Source organism: Erythrolamprus reginae, chromosome Z (genome assembly GCF_031021105.1).
Source record: "Erythrolamprus reginae isolate rEryReg1 chromosome Z, rEryReg1.hap1, whole genome shotgun sequence".
Classification (NCBI taxonomy): domain Eukaryota; kingdom Metazoa; phylum Chordata; class Lepidosauria; order Squamata; family Dipsadidae; genus Erythrolamprus; species Erythrolamprus reginae.
In genome coordinates, this window is record NC_091963.1 from 48407189 (window position 1) to 48425136 (window position 17948).

A 17948-nucleotide genomic window follows, 5' to 3' on the forward strand; every position below is an offset into this window, starting at 1 on the left:
TGTGGAGTTCAACTCCCAGAATTCCTGAGCCAATCATTCTACCTCAGGAATTCTGGCAGTTGAAGTCCACATGTCCTAGAAGAGGCAACTTTGCCTACCCCTGATCTAGTTCTTCTCCAACACCTCTGTGTTTCTTTAAGCAGAGAAAAGGATATAGCTAGAAAGATAAGGAAGATACACCAAAAACAAAAAAGAACATAGGACTGCTTCCTTTTATAGTTATCTCCCCTGGGATTAATAATAACTTTGGATAGGACACAGAAACAAGTCAAAATTCCAAGTTAAAACTACCTTATTTTTCGGAGTAAAAGATGCACAGGAGTATAAGACTCACCTTAGTTTTAGGGGAGGAAAACAAGGAAAAAAGGCCTCTGCCTCTCAGCAATTTGCCAAACAGCAAACAGCACAGATGATATACACTGTTTGCTATGTATTTCTGCACATGTGTGTCTTACCCATAGAAATAGCAAAGAATTTGAGAAATATACATTATGTTTAAGTTTTCTTAAATGTAGTCACACTAACTCCTCCCAATTATTTAAATAGATCTATTCCATGACCTAATTCAGTGTTTAACTCAGCTGCCTTATCTTAATACTAAAGCAAGGCACTGTTACATTTCAGATTATACTTGTACAGATGTTGTTAAATTTGATGTGGCTTTCTGGAAGTATAGATATTCTCTGCTATTTAAAAGAAGATACAATAGCACTGGGCCTCTTCAGATCAAGCATTTATTTTAAAAAGCTTCTTCATTTTGTTCAATCTAGAACAATAATAAAGCAGTCTTTAAAAAATAAGTCTAATAGTTTGAACCTTCCATAGACATTTACAGTTAATGACTTAGCTCCTTGCAATTTCAACAGTCCAGCATTGCCAGCAGTATACCTTACAGCAATTTGATTCCTTGGAGCTAGTTTCACTTTCAGTTCTGGCTTGCTTGCCTGGGCTGAATCAGCTGTGTGTTGTGAGGTTAATACTCTATTGCTTACGCTAATAAGCCTCTTTGCTGTTTGCTGCAAGGAGATAAATTTCTTGGAAGCAGAGAAGAAAAGATGGGGGTGGCTGGGTAGGGCTACATTCAGTGTATAATACGCACATAAGTTTTCACCTCCTTTTGGGAAGTAAAAAGGTGCATCTTATACTCCGAAAAATATGGTAAGCAGCAATTATAGAAAAGGCAAGTATTTGTAAACAATTTCTAATTTTAATTTCTAATTTCTTCTGTGGTTAAATTTGATTTTCCTGCCATTGTAGTAAGTAAGAATTTGGAGATCAATATTTGAGCAGAGTTTAATTGATGACTTTGTCCCAGAAAATCCTTTTCCATTCAATTCTCTTCAGAGTTAGTGTGGGAAGAAAATTAGGGGGAAATTTCATATATGCTACACTGTCTTCAGCCTTCAAAGAAAAATACAGAAATAATGGCAATAATATTGCAATATATAATAATATTGCAAACATATCTCCTAGTAAGTGAGTTTAATACATTAATTCAAATGTAAAAAAAATAATTATCTTAAGTTTTGCATATGTATGTACAAAATAGACCAGTAATTCAATATTTCTTATTGTATATTTTCGATATATTCTTATCATATAATCATATCATATTCTTATATAGAAAATAATGTCATAGAAACATAGAAGATTGACGGCAGAAAAAGACCTCATGGGCCATCTAGTATTATACTATTCCTTGTATTTTATCTTAGGATGGATATGTGTTTATCCCAGGCATGTTTAAATTCAGTTACTGTGGATTTACCAACCACGTCTGCTGGAAGTTTGTTCCAAGCATCTACTACTCTTTCAGTAAAATAATATTTTCTCACGTGGGCTTCTGATCTTTTTCCTCAACCAACCTCAGATTATTCCCCCTTGTTCTTGTGTTCACTTTCCTATTAAAAATACAGTACTTCCCTCCTGAACCTTATTTAACCCTTGTTAAATAAGGGTTAATATTTAAAAGTTAATATGTTAATATTTAAATGTTTCGATTTAAATGTCATTGTTAGTTGAAAAAAATGAAGGGCAAAATTTATTTTTCATTCCTTCAAAATATTACATTTATGAAACAGTAAGTGAAGACCATAGCCCAAACTTATTTCAATAGTCTTAAGGAAGAATCTGCATACTCACCTTGAAGTTGCCTTGCAAGTTCTCCAGAAGAGATCAAGCAGAGATGCTCAGTGACTTCCTGTTCACCTTTTAGATCTTCACTAAGGTTCATCTGCTGGTCACTACATTCTTCTTCTGCAGCTGGGACTTTGCATACATCACCGCCATTACCTTTTTCAAAATTTAATGAACCACAATCTTCAAGAATATCTAATGGATTCTTGTCATCTTTTAATTCTAGGGAGCTGGTAGATATTACAGCACTAGTACTCTTGGAGTATATTTGAGAAACATGCTGAGGTACTATCCCAACAAATTTCAGGCCCCGACTTGCAGCATCTTGAATCTATAAAATCAGGAAAGATAATATTTTAATTTACCAAATGTCCTTGAGGAATATGGTTTAAAGAAGTGCAGAATCTAGAAACTAGAGTTATTTTATGGCTAGATTTTTCTCTAGTGCAGTGATGGCAAACCATTTTTTCCTCGGGTGCCAAAATGTTATCACACATGCACGAGTGCTCGCACCAATAATTCAATGCCGGGGGAGGGCAAAAACAGCTTCCCCTGCCCTCTGGAGGCTGGAAATGTCCTGTTTCCCAACTTCTGTTGGGCCCAGTGGGCTCCGGTTTTTTCCCTCCCCAGACTCCAAATGCTTCCCTGAAGCCGCAAGAAGGTAAAAACACCCCCCCCAACCCCCCGGAGGCTCTCTAGAAGCAAAAAACGCCCTCCCAGAGTCTCCATGACAGCAAAAAACCAGCTGGCTGGCACACACAAGCACATTGGAGGTGAGCTAGGGCAACGGCTCATGTGCCAGCAGATATGGCTCCGTGTGCCACCTTTGGGACCCGTGCTATAGGTTCACCATCACTGCTCTAGTGCATAAAATGTCCCATTAGACTGGTATACTACAATCCAAGACTATCAGCATTTTTTAATTTAAAAATAAGAACAACTCTAGAAAAAATAGGTTTAGATTTTTAGTGTCATTAGGCACTAAATTAACAACATATATTATACTAAGTGAATAGTCTCCAATATATGAAATTTTGTATGCTTCTACTTACATCTACTTACTTTTTTCTTAAACTCAAGACTGCATTACTTCAATTTTGTACTGTCTTATAAATTGTTTAATTTTTAATAGAAGATCAGAAAACACTAGAGATAAAATGTTATCACTACTGAAAGTATTATAGAAGCCCTGAAAGCAGAACTGCAAACCATAGCTATTCAGAGAAGAACTTTAAAGAACTTAGAAAACAGACACAATTGTATGGCATTATTTAAATCGTACACAGCTCTCCCACATGCACAGGATGTGGGAGAGCAATGTGAAAAGATGGGTTGGGTGAGTGAAAACAAAGATATAGCAGAATTCCTTCAGCAACAACATCTATTTTATAAATAATTTATATTTCATTTTGTTCTGATTTCAGGCTGATTTATATAATACTTGGAATAAAGGAATTCTCAATGCATCTCATTGTAAAACATATCCTCTTTAATTTCTCCTTTAACACTTCAACTCTGCACGCAATTTCTTTCCCTCATCATTATTATCTCAGCAACTAAGTAGATAAGCTTGGCAGTAACATAAAAGACATTCCACAAGTCATTCTAAAATTTATGGCTAATTAGGGCTAGCCAGGAGTCATAAAGAACCAAGTAATAAATCACACATGATAGCTTAAGCTTCGGAGCAAATTCGGGATGCAGCCATTCTTATTTTGCAAGATTGAATGAATTCAGCGTCTCTTCCGTTTTACACCCAGATGTCATTAATTAATTACTCTCTAATATCTCCTCCCTCTTTCTTCCAAGCGTTTTTTAAACTTTCTGAAACGAGCATCCCTCCATCTGTGATCTTCCCCATTTGAGTCACTCGAACTCATGTCTATGTCATTAGCTCTGTGTTCTTCACTAACCTTGCTAACTGTTGGTAGAGCAGGGAGATTTATGATATCTAAATCCCACTCATCATCCATCTGAAAACTCCTCAGGCTGCAAGGGAGTACACACAACACATTTGAAATCCATTTAGTGAAAATTTATTAGCTCAGAAATTCATATATATACTACCATTCTTTTTTTAATTTTTCTTCTAGTACATCCATTCTTCTTCTGAATGATTTCATGTTTAATCTCAAAATTCCCAGCAACTGAATTTGGATTCAGTTTGTCCTATGTAATCTTGGTTGCAATTTAGGCAGCTGACTTGATATATGATGCTTTTTTCCCATTAAATAAATAAATTAACTAGCAAGTAAAGTCACCGGTTAATCAAACATTTATCAAACTTGTGTGTTTGACAAAAATGATTTTTCAAGTGTCCAGGGTTTTGTTTTGTATTACTAATTTCAATATAAGGTATTCAATAATAAAATAAAAAATAAAGAATTAAATATGCATTACCAAATGAGCAAAATGATCGCCAAACATTGCCAGCAAAAGAGGGGCGAGGGGAATCCTGCTTCCCTAAACCTTTTGAAATTATTTACATTCCTTTCAGCTGAAATTGCTGACTAGGAGCATGTTTTCTAAATTATCAACAGGAATATATATAGGGGCCTTATCTTTGTATTTTTGAATTGATGGCAGAAATTCAGGGAAAGCATCATAGCCAAAGGTAGGAAAATGAAAAGGTTAGAAAAGAAAACTCCAAACTAGAGAAATGGCCATTAAAATAGCAAATGCAGTTCAATTCTGGATAGCAGAATAAAAATGTTGATTCACTGTGTAGCATAACTGGAAAATGATGAAAATTTTCATCTGGAAATCATTATGTATGGTACTGAAATACATTTATAAAATATACAAACCAGGAGATAGATAGTTCTAGTCCTACCTTGGGCCCAAAGTCATGTAAGTGATCTTGGCCCTGTCATTCTTTCTTAGCCTTAGTAAGCAGGCAATGTGAAATCATTTTCAAAATCTTGTCAAGAAAACAACAGAAGACTAGTCTCCAGGCAATCATCAGGAGTTAACAATGATTCAAAATCACACACACGGGAATACATATCAGACACAGAATCTGTATCTTCACAAGGGATAGATACACCAAAAAGCTCAAAAAGGCCAAAGATTTCTCTATTCCCTCCCTCTCCAGAAGAGGAAATATTTTTGTAATTTCAAAATACAAACAGAAGATGCTGGGATGCAGAAGTGTAATATCGTTCCACAACCCAAGATTAAGCATACCGTATTATTTTGATTCAAATTATTTACTTTGTTTTTGTTTGGTTAATGATAAACTGCCCAATATCAGTATTCAGCTTTTGTGGCCATATTGATTAATAAATTAATAAATGTGGAATTTCGAGGAATGATGCTATATTTAACAAATTGGCATAGAGGCAAATTTTGTTCCAAGACTCGCTATTCTCTACAGGAACAAGAAAAGGCTAGCAAAGAACTTTCCTAAATTTAATTTCTTTTTCTCTATTTATTTAGATTTAATTTATGTCTTTGGTGGCTTTTATTTTTCTACCAGCCATTTGCTCTTTTTTGTAATTTAGAATCTGTTTATATGAGAATTTATAAAGAGTAGCAAACCAGCATCATCTTTTTGTCAGTCTTATTTTTCTACAGGTTGTTCTAAGGGAGATTTTTTAAAGTTGCTTTCTGAGATCTGTACTACTCCATATTTTATCTTGTTTGCTATTCAATATGGTACTGGTTATAAAGCCAAAGGCTATATTATATCCTCTTTTGATGCTCCTCCTCCTCCTCTATCATCATCAACATCATCAAATCCACCATTCACTTTGATGAGAAGTTGAACTAAAAATGAATAGTACTGTATTCATTTTTGGCATATTTTTCAGGCTGGAAGAAAATGCAAAATTGTGTAGTTTTATGTCAGTTAGCATGACAGATATGGCAGTGAATATTCCTACATTCTTTTGCAATTTTAAGGGATAAATATAACAGCATGAGAAAGAAATCTAAACCACTAACAAGAGCTATGTAAATACATTTTTTTTTAGTAAGATGGAATAGGAGATATATTATCTCTCAAATGTCTTGGTTCTTCTGCCTCTAATGTGAATACATTTTGAATGTTATGCATATTTATAATATACACATATTGATTCAAATGCTTTCAGTAAGTACAAAAAGCAACTGGATGAAGGAATGCTAAAAATGAAGGCATATTTCCCCATGCTACATAAAATGTATACATTCTGGCCACTGATAATTTACAGAAATTTTGGGGAAAGCTTACAATTTCCCTTTTCAGTTTTACTGAAATTGAACTATTTTGTTTCCTTATTTATGGCTAACCAGAGATTTGATTGCATCTTTGAATACAAAACAAACTAAGTTGTGGCATATTTTTTGTCAACCGCCACTCTTACAAACATTAAGAAATCAGTGTGTTTTCCAAAAATAACTGCGCAGGGGCGCAGTTCTTCAATGTAATGCAATAGGGAATACAGGAAATGAGAAATGGGAGCAGGGGGAGGAAGAGGGGGGGGAGACGACAAAGCGACGATCTTAACATCTACCAACACCCTCAAAGTTCAACAATTCAGTTTCCACTGTTCACTCTCCCCCAGCTATATCCACTCTGTTCTTTTTAGTCCAATCTCAGCCAATGGCCTCAGCTCCACACGACAGCCCCCAACTCGCCTCAGTCTCCTTCCCTTGAACTCCAACGCCGCTCCCTTCATCCCCCCTCGGTACCAGCGACTCTCACTCACTGGTGCCATACAGGGGATTAAGCTGTCACTCCTTGTACACCAGATGACATTCCCAACTCATCCGCTCTTCCCAAACGACCTCTGGCGCCGGCAACCAATCGCACCCTCGGCGTCCTCGGTCTCACAAAACAGGCAGGCACAGGCAGGCACGTCCCAGCCTCGACGGTGGTCTCCGCTCCGTCCACTCGACTCCTCCATCTCTTCTGTCATTCCATCGCTACGGCCCCAGTCACTCTCACTTCCTGGTGCCTCGCGTTTCTTTCCTCTCCGTCTCGGCATCAGGCATCGAGTAGGAGCAGACGCCATCTTCCGCTCCCCAGCTGATCACCCCCAGCAGTTTCTCAAGGCTATTTTGTCCCCAGCGCACACAGCGGCATTCGGTTTTTGGGTTCCCAGCATGAAAGGCTGACAAACCAGAAGGAATCAGACAGCATCTGATCTGGATTGACTAATTTTTTGATGAATTTTGCCGTTGCATCAGCGGAATCCCGCCCGGCTGCCCTGTTTAAGGTGACCCGCTCCCTTCTAAATCAGGGGGGAGTTGGGGAACCCTTGCAGGGCATTGCTGAGGAATTTAACTCGTTTTTCGCTGATAAAGTCGCTCGGATCCGAGCGGAACTCGACTCCAATTGCATAGCAGTATCGGCTGACAATGAGTCAGTTGAGGTGACTGGGGCTAAACGTCTTTGTCCATCTGTCTGGGAGGAGTTTGACTTGGTGACACCTGATGAAGTGGACAAGGCCATTGGAGCTGTGAGTTCTGCCACCTGCTTACTGGATCCGTGTCCCTCTTGGTTGGTTTCGGCCAGTCGAGAGGTGACACGGAGCTGGGTCCAAAAGATTGTCACCACCTCCTTGGGGAGGGGGTCCTTCCCGGCTCCTTATAAGGAGGCACTTGTGCGCCCCCTCCTCAAGAAGCCCTCCCTGGACCCAGCCGTGGTTAATAACTACCGTCCAGTCTCCAACCTTCCCTTTATGGGGAAGGTTGTTGAGAAGGTGGTGGCGCTCCAACTCCAGCGGTCCTTGGAAGAAGCCGATTATCTAGGGCCTCAACAGTCGGGTTTCAGGCCCGGTTTCAGCACGGAAACTGCTTTGGTCGCGTTGATGGATGATCTCTGGCGGGCCCAGGACAGGGGCTTGTCCTCTGTCCTGGTGCTTCTTGACCTCTCAGCGGCTTTCGATACCATCGACCATGGTATCCTTCTGCGCCGACTGGAGGGCTTGGGAGTGGGAGGCACTGTTCTCCAGTGGTTCTCCTCCTACCTCTCCAGTTGGTCGCAGTCGGTGTTAGTGGGGGGTCAGAGGTCGACTCCGAGGTCTCTCCCTTGTGGGGTGCCTCAGGGGTCGGTCCTCTCCCCCCTGCTATTTAATATCTACATGAAACCGCTGGGTGAGATCATCCAAGGGCATGGGGTGAGGTATCATCAATATGCGGATGATACCCAGTTGTACATCTCCACCCCATGTCCAGTCAGCGAAGCAGTGGAAGTGATGTGCCGGTGCCTGGAGGCTGTTGGGGACTGGATGGGTGTCAACAAACTCAAACTCAATCCAGACAAGACGGAGTGGCTGTCGGTGTTGCCTCCCAAGGACAATTCCATCTGTCCATCCATTACCCTGGGGGGGGAACTACTGACCCCCTCAGAGAGGGTGCGCAACTTGGGCGTCCTCCTCGACCCACAGCTGACATTGGAACATCATCTTTCGGCTGTGGCAAGGAGGGCGTTTGCCCAGGTTTGCCTGGTGCACCAGTTGCGGCCCTATTTGGACAGGGAGTCATTACTCACAGTCACTCATGCCCTTATCACCTCGAGGTTCGATTACTGCAACGCTCTCTACATGGGGCTACCTTTGAAAAGTGTTCGGAAACTTCAGATCGTGCAGAACGCAGCCGCGAGAGCCATCGTGGGGCTTCCCAGATTCGCCCACGTTTCTACAACACTCCGTGGCCTGCATTGGCTGCCGATCAGTTTCCGGTCACAATTCAAAGTGTTGGTCATGACCTTTAAAGCCCTACATGGCATTGGACCAGAATATCTCCGGAACCGCCTACTACCACACGAATCCCAGCGGCCAATAAGGTCCCACAGAGTCGGCCTTCTCCGGGTCCTGTCGACTAAACAATGTCGTCTGGCGGGCCCCAGGGGAAGAGCCTTCTCTGTGGCGTCCCCGGCCCTCTGGAATCAACTCCCCCCGGAGATTAGAACTGCTCCCACCCTCCTTGTCTTCCGTAAACTACTTAAGACCCATCTATACCGCCAGGCATGGGGGATTTGAGACACCTTTCCCCCAGGCTTATTATAATTTATGTTTGGTATGTATGTGTTGTTTGGTTTTTTAAATTGATAGGGTTTTTAGTTTTTTTCTTAATATTAGATTTGTGCCTGTACAATATTGTTTTATCGCTTGTTGTGAGCCGCCCCGAGTCTTCGGAGAGGGGCGGCATACAAATCTAATAAATTATTATTAATTATTATTATTATTATTTAAAAAATATTGCTAAAGATTTAGCCAGGTAAATCTTGCTAAAGATTTAGCCAGAGATAAGCAAAATCACTACTGTCATCTAACAAAACCCAAACTGCCAGCTCAGCAAAATCCAGTACAATGGTACCTCTACCTACAAAACGCCTCTACTTACAAACATTTTTAGATAAGAACTGGGTGTTCAAGATTTTTTTGCCTCTTCTCAAGAATCAGCATACCTCAGCTACATCAACGACCCCAATTGTTACCCCACTGACTCACCAGGAAGTTTCTACACAGCAGGCAATTGCTGAGCCATCAAACCACACCCAGCCACCAGTATTTATAGAAGGAAGGCAGCTCAGGTCAGCTTCGTGCTGTTGTAAATATTTACAACAGCACGAAGCTTGAAACTTCAGCCTGATGATGGTGAATGTGATTTCACCGAAACGTCGCATAGACACTCAAAATATTACACAGGGCAAAACCCGAACTCAAATTGGTGAGCAGCAAGTGATGTCAAGTTCTCAATACTAAATTCTGGATTATTGGCATGACAGCTCCAGGCTCCAAAGATATAGCAGCCGGGAGTGGGAAGCCAAGCCCAGCTGAGGAAGATCTGAGGAAGGCTACGTGCTGGAGTGTGAGCTCAGAAGGCACCTTGCCCTGACAGGGTACTGCTGCCTCCCCCTCTTCCTCTTCCCCTTCTTCCTCCTCCTCATCTCCGATTGCCTTGGCGCTCCTGTTAATAACCCTACCCCTAACCTTATTCTCTGGCCATCCAAAACTGAGCAAAGAGAGAGAGAGAGAGAATAGCACTGGATTGAGAAATACCTGCGCATTGTTTACACTGCAATTGATGGGAGATACACATTTCTTTCTCTAGAGAAGCTGGTTATTCGCCCGCTCCCTTTTCTTTCTCTCTCTCTCTCTCTCTCTCTCTCTCTCTCTCTCTCTCCCCCTTGTTAAAAGACAAATGGTGGAAAGCTAGCCAACCCCCATCTGAACTCACACCCCAAACAATCCCAGACATGTAGCCTTCCTCAGATCTTCCTCAGCTGGGCTTGGCTTCCCACTCCTGGCTGCTACGTCTTCGGAGCCTGGAGCTGTCATGTAGTTGCAGAGCGATGCCAGCTCTAAGCCCAGCTAGAACAATGGGATCGGCTGGGGTGTGAGTGGGCTCCATCAGCCCCCACCCCAATTTCCCATCTTCAGGGGTGTCTTTGGGAGGGAGCAGCAGTTGGCAAAGGATGCTCTGAGCAAAGCTGCCTCAGCCCAGCCCCTGCCACAGCCACTCACCCGAGCCACTTTTTTCAGGCTGTAGGAGAGGCAACAGGAAGGAAAGGACAAGGGTCTTCAAACCTGGCAAGTTTAAGGCTTGTGGATTTCAACTCCCATTTCTGAGCTAGCATGACTGGTGGAGGAATTCAGGGAGTTGAAGTCCACAAATCTTAAAGCTGTCAAGTTTGATGACCCCTGACGTAGAGGTTAGGAGTGCAAGGGTCTCCAAACCTGGCAAGTTTAAGGCTTGTGGACTTCAACTCCCATTGCTGAGCTAGGATTTCCAGTGGAGGAATTCTGGGAGTTGAAGTCCACAAGTCTTGATGCTGTCAAGTTTGAAGTTTGTAAAAAGTGTACATGGTTTTAAAAAGTAGACACGGTTTTAAAAAGTATAGATGGTTTTCAAAGGTATACATGGTTGTAAAATGTATTCTGCCACACTGGTATTTTATTAAACAATATAATACTACACCCATTTGATTCAGAATACTTTTTTCCTTGTTTTCCTCCTCTAAAATCTAGGTGCGTCTTATACACCAGTGAGTCTTATACACCAAAAATACAGCAAGTAAGATTTTGATTAAATAAATAGTATAGTATTCTTTATCGGCCAAGTGTGATTGGACACACAAGGAATTTGTCTTTGGTGCATTTGCTCTCAATGCAATAATATATGACATAGAATTAATAGAATTTTGTGAAGTTAATTTGTTTTCATTGCCAGCAACTATTTTAAATAACCTAAATCAAAGCAAGGGGCTTGTGGCCGACTTTATTGATTCACCAGTTATAAACTGCAGTGACTCACAACAGTGTCATTTCCTGCTTAGACTACTCTAGATACGGCTTCCCTTGAAGACATATCACAAACCATAGCTGGCACGGAATGTGGCTGTCTGATTTGGGTTAACTGGTATAGCAGACACAGACACACACTGATATTCTCCAGGTCCCAAATACTGGAAAATATATATACAGTGCAACCTCAGCTAACGACCACAATCCATTCTGGAATATTGGTCGTTAGCCGAAATGTTTGGTATCTGAAACAAGAAATTAAAGAAATGGATTTAATTGGTTCCCAGCCTTTATTTCTTATGGGGAAAATTGATCCCTTGTATATTGTGGATGTTCCGTTCAAGGACCACCCGCGATAAAGGATTTTTTTCTCTCCCCTCCACACCGATTGTCCCTCACTCCCCCCCACTCTCCTTGCCTCTTTACCTCATGTCTCTCTGCCTTTGTCTCCTTGGCAGGCAGGGACTGAGTTTGCTGGTCCCAGCGGCTGCTTCTCTTTGAGGATAGCAGTGGTGGCTCCAGCAGCTTCCCTTCGAGGAGCAGCAGTGCTGGGAATATCATGTCCATGCCCCCACCCCCACTGCTGCCACTGTCCTCAAAGAGAAGCTGCCGCCACCGCTGTCCTCAAAGAGAAGCCACCACCAGGACCAGAAAACTCAGCACCTACCTTGTCATAGTGAAAGCGACGCTTTGCTGCTCCCCTGGCGAGGAGACAAAAGAAGAGAGGCAAGATGTAAGAAGAGGGGGGAGTGAGGGACAAATGTGTGTAACATTTCAAATAACAACATTTCAAATAACAACTGTTCGGTATCCGAATTTTTGTTCCGTATCCGGTGCAAAGTTTTAACGACATTTTTGGTTGTTATCCAAAATGTTCACTATCCAAGGCGTTCATTAACAGGTTCCACTGTATAAGCACTTCCACAACTGCACTTCTGATTCTATAAAGTTTGTCCCTCTCTCTACTCTCCCATCATTATTATAAAGGCTTCATTTATTTCAGGGAGCTCTCAGAGAGATCGCTATATAGACGGACTGTACTTTAATGGAGCTTGATGAACATGATTTTATAATGATCTTGCATTAATTGGTTCATTCATTTTCTTGTTTTACAATTATAAAATATGTAGAATTGATACAAATAAGTGTAAATAAATAAGTATAAATTAATAAAAGAGCACAGATTCTACATCAATGGACAGTATAGTATTAGAATGAAATAAAGAAAATAAATACATGAAAGGAAATGGGAAGCAGGATATTACCTATAAAACTGAGTACTTCCAGTTGCAGACTGTAGAATAGATCATGAGTCATTAGTATCAAATACACAAGTTGAACAAAAAATTAAATTATATATGTTCATGAAACTATATAGCAATAATTGACAGGCACAAGCTCACATATTTTGGCTTATTGGAAGTGAATGATGGATTGAAAAAATGACAATGCTTGACTAGGTTGAAAAAAATAGAAGGGAGAACAAGAGGAGGGTGAGATGATCAGGATCAGATGCAGAGTATTACTGGAGTGTCCCAGGAAAAGCTGAGATTAGCATAAGGAGACCAGACGTCCCGCTTTTCACAGGACAGTCCCGCTTTTTTGCCATTTGTCCCACATCCCATGATGTTTTTAAAAAGTCCCGCTTTTTTAGAAAATGCCACTCAGCGGCTTGGATGTTTCAGAGCCGGAAGGACCAGCTCTTCATGCTTTGATGCTAGGCGATCACGCCTGGCAGGAAGCTCAGTTTCCACGCTGCCTGAAAGGAGGATCTCCGCATCGGCCGATTTCAGGCAGCGTGGACGCTGAGCTTCCTTCTTCACGGATTCTAAGGTTTTTTAAATGAAAAAATACCAAGAGGAGGGTGAGGGAGGCAGCAAAGTGATGAGAGGGTTGTTTTGCGCATGCCCAACAGCCAGCAAGCAAGCGAGAGATAGAGAGAGACCGAGCATGCCCCTCTCCAATAAAACAGAACAGGCAAGCTATTTTGCTCTCTTCCCTTGTCTATAGGGGCTTGGTGTACAAAAACTTGGGGCGAAAAACACAGAAAACATGTAATTTTCAGAAGAAGCTATGAAAAGGTGGAAGGTGGGGAAGAAGGCTTAAAATAATCTTGTTGACAAGAGTTCCTTAATCAATTTCATTTTCTGAATCTGAAATAATAGTACAGTAATTTCAACTACTTCTGAGTCTGGTTTTTTTTCATATTATTTTTATGAACTTGAAAATATAATGAAAATAATATTTTCTGTTATATAACATATGAGCTGGGGTGGCGCAGCAGGTAGAGTGCTGTACTGCAGGCCACTGAAACTGACTTGTAGATCAAATCTCATCACCGGCTCTAGGTTGACTCAGCCTTCCATCCTTCCGAGTTGGGTAAATTGAAGACCCGGATTGTGGGGGCAATAGGCTGGATCTGTTAAAAAGTGCTATTGCTAACATGTTGTAAGCTGCCCTGAGTCTAAGGAGAAGGGCGGCATAAAAATCAAATACTGTAAATCAAATAAATAAATAAATAAATAAATAAATATTTCTGGATTTGGTCTTCTAAATTCCAAGTAATTATTTCACAATTTTTATGTATCTTTATAGAATAAAAATGGAGAAATATTTCATTTTTTTAAAAAAACCAATCCCTTCTTCACAATGCTTTGAAAAAAGGAAAATAACATATTATCTATGCTATTTTCATTATATACAAACACAGAAAGACCCATACACACACTTTTTTTTTACATGAACAGCTATAGAAATAAGTTACTGTTTAGATTTATCTTTCACCCACTGAAAAAAAATTCAAGATAACTCCTGACTTTGGAAAACTTGCTGCCATGCAGCTAAGTCATCAAAATTCTAGAAATAATAGGCCTATTTTCAGGCCTTTCTTAATTAAATAACCAGTCTACATAAGAGTGGGCTAAAAAGAGTTATGGTTTTTCACTTTTCATTTTCTTATTTTAGGCCACAGGATGCTTTATGTCACAAATCTTGCAAAGCAAGTTGTGAAATTTTTTGACAGCCCCCGCCCCCCCTACCTCCGACAATGGTGTCCCTCTTTACCAATGTTAAAATCTGGTCACCTTAGATTAGCAACAAGTTGAAATGGATGGCAACAGTTCATATTAATTAATTAATATTGAGTTTGGTCCAACTCCATACTAATTAATCAACCATAGAAGCCACCAAGCAAGTAGTCATCCAGGAGCTGTGCTAAGATTTGGAATCCTTGCAAGTTGCATTAATTAGAAGGAAATAATAAAACTTCCACTGATTTGGAAGTTAATGCAACATATTCCTTGTAACCTTCAAACATTACTATATATGTGAGTTTTATTTTAGGACAAAGCACTACTGTGGATTCTGTTTCTAAAATTTGCTTCAAAACATATAGATAATATAATTATGGGGAAATGCACAACTTTAAGATGTTGCAAATACTGTAATTACTATATATTCTCTTTCTCTCTCTCTCTCTCTCTCTCACACACACACACACACACACACACACACACCCCTCCCTCTGCTTCAAAATACCCTCCAGTCAGTGAATCCAAAATGCTGCACAGGATAATGTATAACATATAAGATATAATGGATTTACTAGATCAGAGCATTCAAAAAAGAGAATAAACATGTGATTTTGACTTATTTTTCATCTAAAAATGTTACAATGGTCTGTTTTCAAGCACTATATTTTGAAGTATGCAAAGTACATTGAACAAATCATATATGCATATACAAAATAGTAAATATTAGATTCAAATCTCTGTCTTTCAGACAATTTCTGGAATGCTGGGGTTAAGCACTTAGTCTTCTTCCACAACTATTTTCAGTTTAGCCAAAAAGATGAAAGTCTATCAGGAATATAGGCTAAAAGCAAACATACCTTCTGGGGTCACCATGAAAACCTTTTGTTATATTCACAAAACACTTATCTCAATGCAACATGCAAAGTAAACATGAGTTCATTTTCACACCATTGTAAAGCAATAAAAATTTCACATTTTTTTTGTTTCACAAATATTTTCAAAATGTTATAGTAGCATATATATTATAGTAGCATTTTGTCTATTCTTTTCTTTATTTTATATATCAACATCATTCAATTAATATATGGACACATATAACAAATATAAAAATATTCCAGAAACTTAGGAATCGAATTAAGTACTTTGAAAAAGTATTTTGCAGGTAGTCCTCAAGATATTATACTTAACAGCTGTTCAAAGCAGTGTTCCCTCTAATTTTTTGGGGGGGTGGGAGGAAAAGTATAGTGTCTGAGCGGCAGTCCCTTCGGGACTGGGCGGCACTCTTTCCCTCTCACTCTTTCCCTCTCGGCTTCTGGGCAGGTTTGAAAAACTCTGAGTTGATGATGATTTTTAAGTGAGCCATTGCTCACTGCTCAGCTTAGAGGGAACTATGGTTCAAAGTTATAAAGGATATCCTCAGATTACATACAATCCTGTTTCAAAGTTATGACAATTGCAGTCCTCACAATCATTCACCCATACAATTGCAATATCCATCTCCTCTCTTCCCATCCCCCTTTTCAGGATTCTGAAGTGATTAGGCCTGTTTTCCATGCCTTCTGGAAGCAGACACAATTTTCTACGGGAAATTGTGACTGCACTCAAAACTCAGTGGCTTCTATTTGTGGTGGACGCGGAGTAAGCACATGGACACATAACTGGGATTTATGGGTCACATTTATTAATTTAACTCAGGGCCTGCAGAGGTAAAACAAAAGAGCGCAGACCTACCATTCAAAACATTTCTGAGCAACTCTAGGGCGAAGCCCCCTGCTGAGCCAAAAAGGGTCTCCTTGGCCCTGAACTTGAACTTGACCCTCCCTTGCTCCCTGCCATGCCCATATGTGTGGGAAGGCTCACCCACCCAAGTTGTCGTCTCTGGGCATGTGGTGGGTGAGCCCCAAGGGCATCTCGCCCCCAGCCTTGTAATCATGGCGGGGAGCGGCCCATCACCTTCCAAAAGGTGCCCAAAGGATGCACCTTTGTTGTTGTTTCTTCCAATATTCCGCCCCTTCCCGCCATGGCAGGGGAAGGGTCACATACAAGTGAGCCACCCCTGCTCCCTACCCTGTGCACCACCATGCATGTACCTCTGCGGGTCCGACAGACTGGGTGCCAGGCACCTCCCGGGCCATTTAAACCCAGTCATGGAGGTGCCAGTGCCAAATCCTGTACCACAAAGTGCACCCCCTAATAATGCCCACATTGAGCCACGTGTTCCCAAACATGGGCCCCCAAGTCACTAAGCCGGCTCCATTCATCACTCCCATGCTGCCCACCTTGGGCCAATATTCCCTGTAAGACGCGTGACCACGCACCCTTTTCCAAAGCTGCGCAAGGAGCCGGGCATTGGAGTTGGGGGCAGGGAGTGACGGAAGTGCAGAGGCCGTCGAAAGTTACTTTGAATGTCGGCCATGCCCCCCCCCCCGTCCCCCTGCTGCCTCCGGCCCCCTCGCGCCCCTGGCTTCTCGCCGCTGCCTCCTGCTTGCCTGATCCACCCCTCTCTCTGGCTTTCTCCTCCTCCTCCTCCTCCCGCCTTGGGGCACGGCTCCTCCTGCAGCAGTGGTGGTGGCTGTGGCTTCTCGTCCTCCTCATCTGGCCGCTAGTCGCTCCGAGCTCTTTGGGAACGCCCGCCCTGCCCCTCTTGCAGTCCCTTCGCTGAGAGCGCTTTCATCCCGGGCTGTCAGCGAAGGGGCTGCAGGAGAGGCAGTGCAGGTGTGCGTGGGCGCACGCTCCCCATACCCTTGCCAGCCCGCCCAGAACATTCAAAATAAGAAAAACCTTCACCGGCCTCTGCAGAGAGAGAAAGGAAGAGAGAAAAAGAGAGAGAGAGAGAGAGAGCAACAGACAGAGCAAGATAGAAAGTGAGAAAGAGAGAAAGAGAGAGAGAACAAGAGAAAAAGTAAGAGAGAGAAAAAGAAAACAAGAGAGAGACAGAGTGAGAGAGAAAGTGAGAAAGAGAGAAAGAGAGAGAGAACAAGAGAGAAAGCAAGAGAGAGAGAGAAAACAAGAGAAAGAACAAGAGAGAGAGAGAGCAACAGACAGAGGGAGATAGAAAGGAGAGGGAGAGAGAAGAGAGAGGAAGGAAGAGAGTGAGAGAGTGAGAGAGAAAGAAAGCAAGAGAGAGAATAGTGGAAGGAAGAGAGAGAGAGAGAGAGAGAGAAATGATAGAAAAAAGGGGAGAAAAAAGAGAAATGAGAAAATGATTGAGGCAGAGAATGACAGGAAAGATAGGGAAACAGAGAGAGAAGTTACTCTTTATTTAAAGCATATGGTAAAAAGCACGTAAATAATAACAAAGAATAAAACTCCTAGCCCTAACCTGTTTTTGGAAATGGTTCAAGGATTTATTAATGGCTGTGTTTTTGGTTCTGTTGGTTGTTTTAGTTTTAACAGTAATAGATTTTGGTTTTGTTTTATTATTAATTTATTTTAATAAAAAAGAAGGGAATATTTTCTTATTATTTGTTTGTTTGTTTTGTTTGTTTGTTTATTTTTCTATTTCTATGCCGCCCAGTCCTAAACGGACTGCCACTCACACACT

The 17948-nt window shown here is 41.2% G+C and overlaps 1 protein-coding gene across 2 annotated transcripts in view; it reads right to left on the reverse strand.

Moving 5' to 3' along the window:
* Nucleotides 1–17948, reverse strand: part of RFTN1 (raftlin, lipid raft linker 1) — a 123268-nt gene that overhangs the window by 47065 nt on the left and 58255 nt on the right. For both annotated transcript variants that reach the window (XM_070726428.1, XM_070726429.1), the window contains exon 5: nucleotides 2143–2467. In XM_070726428.1, coding sequence (XP_070582529.1) covers nucleotides 2143–2467 — 325 coding nt within the window. The remainder of the gene's footprint in view (nucleotides 1–2142; nucleotides 2468–17948) is intronic.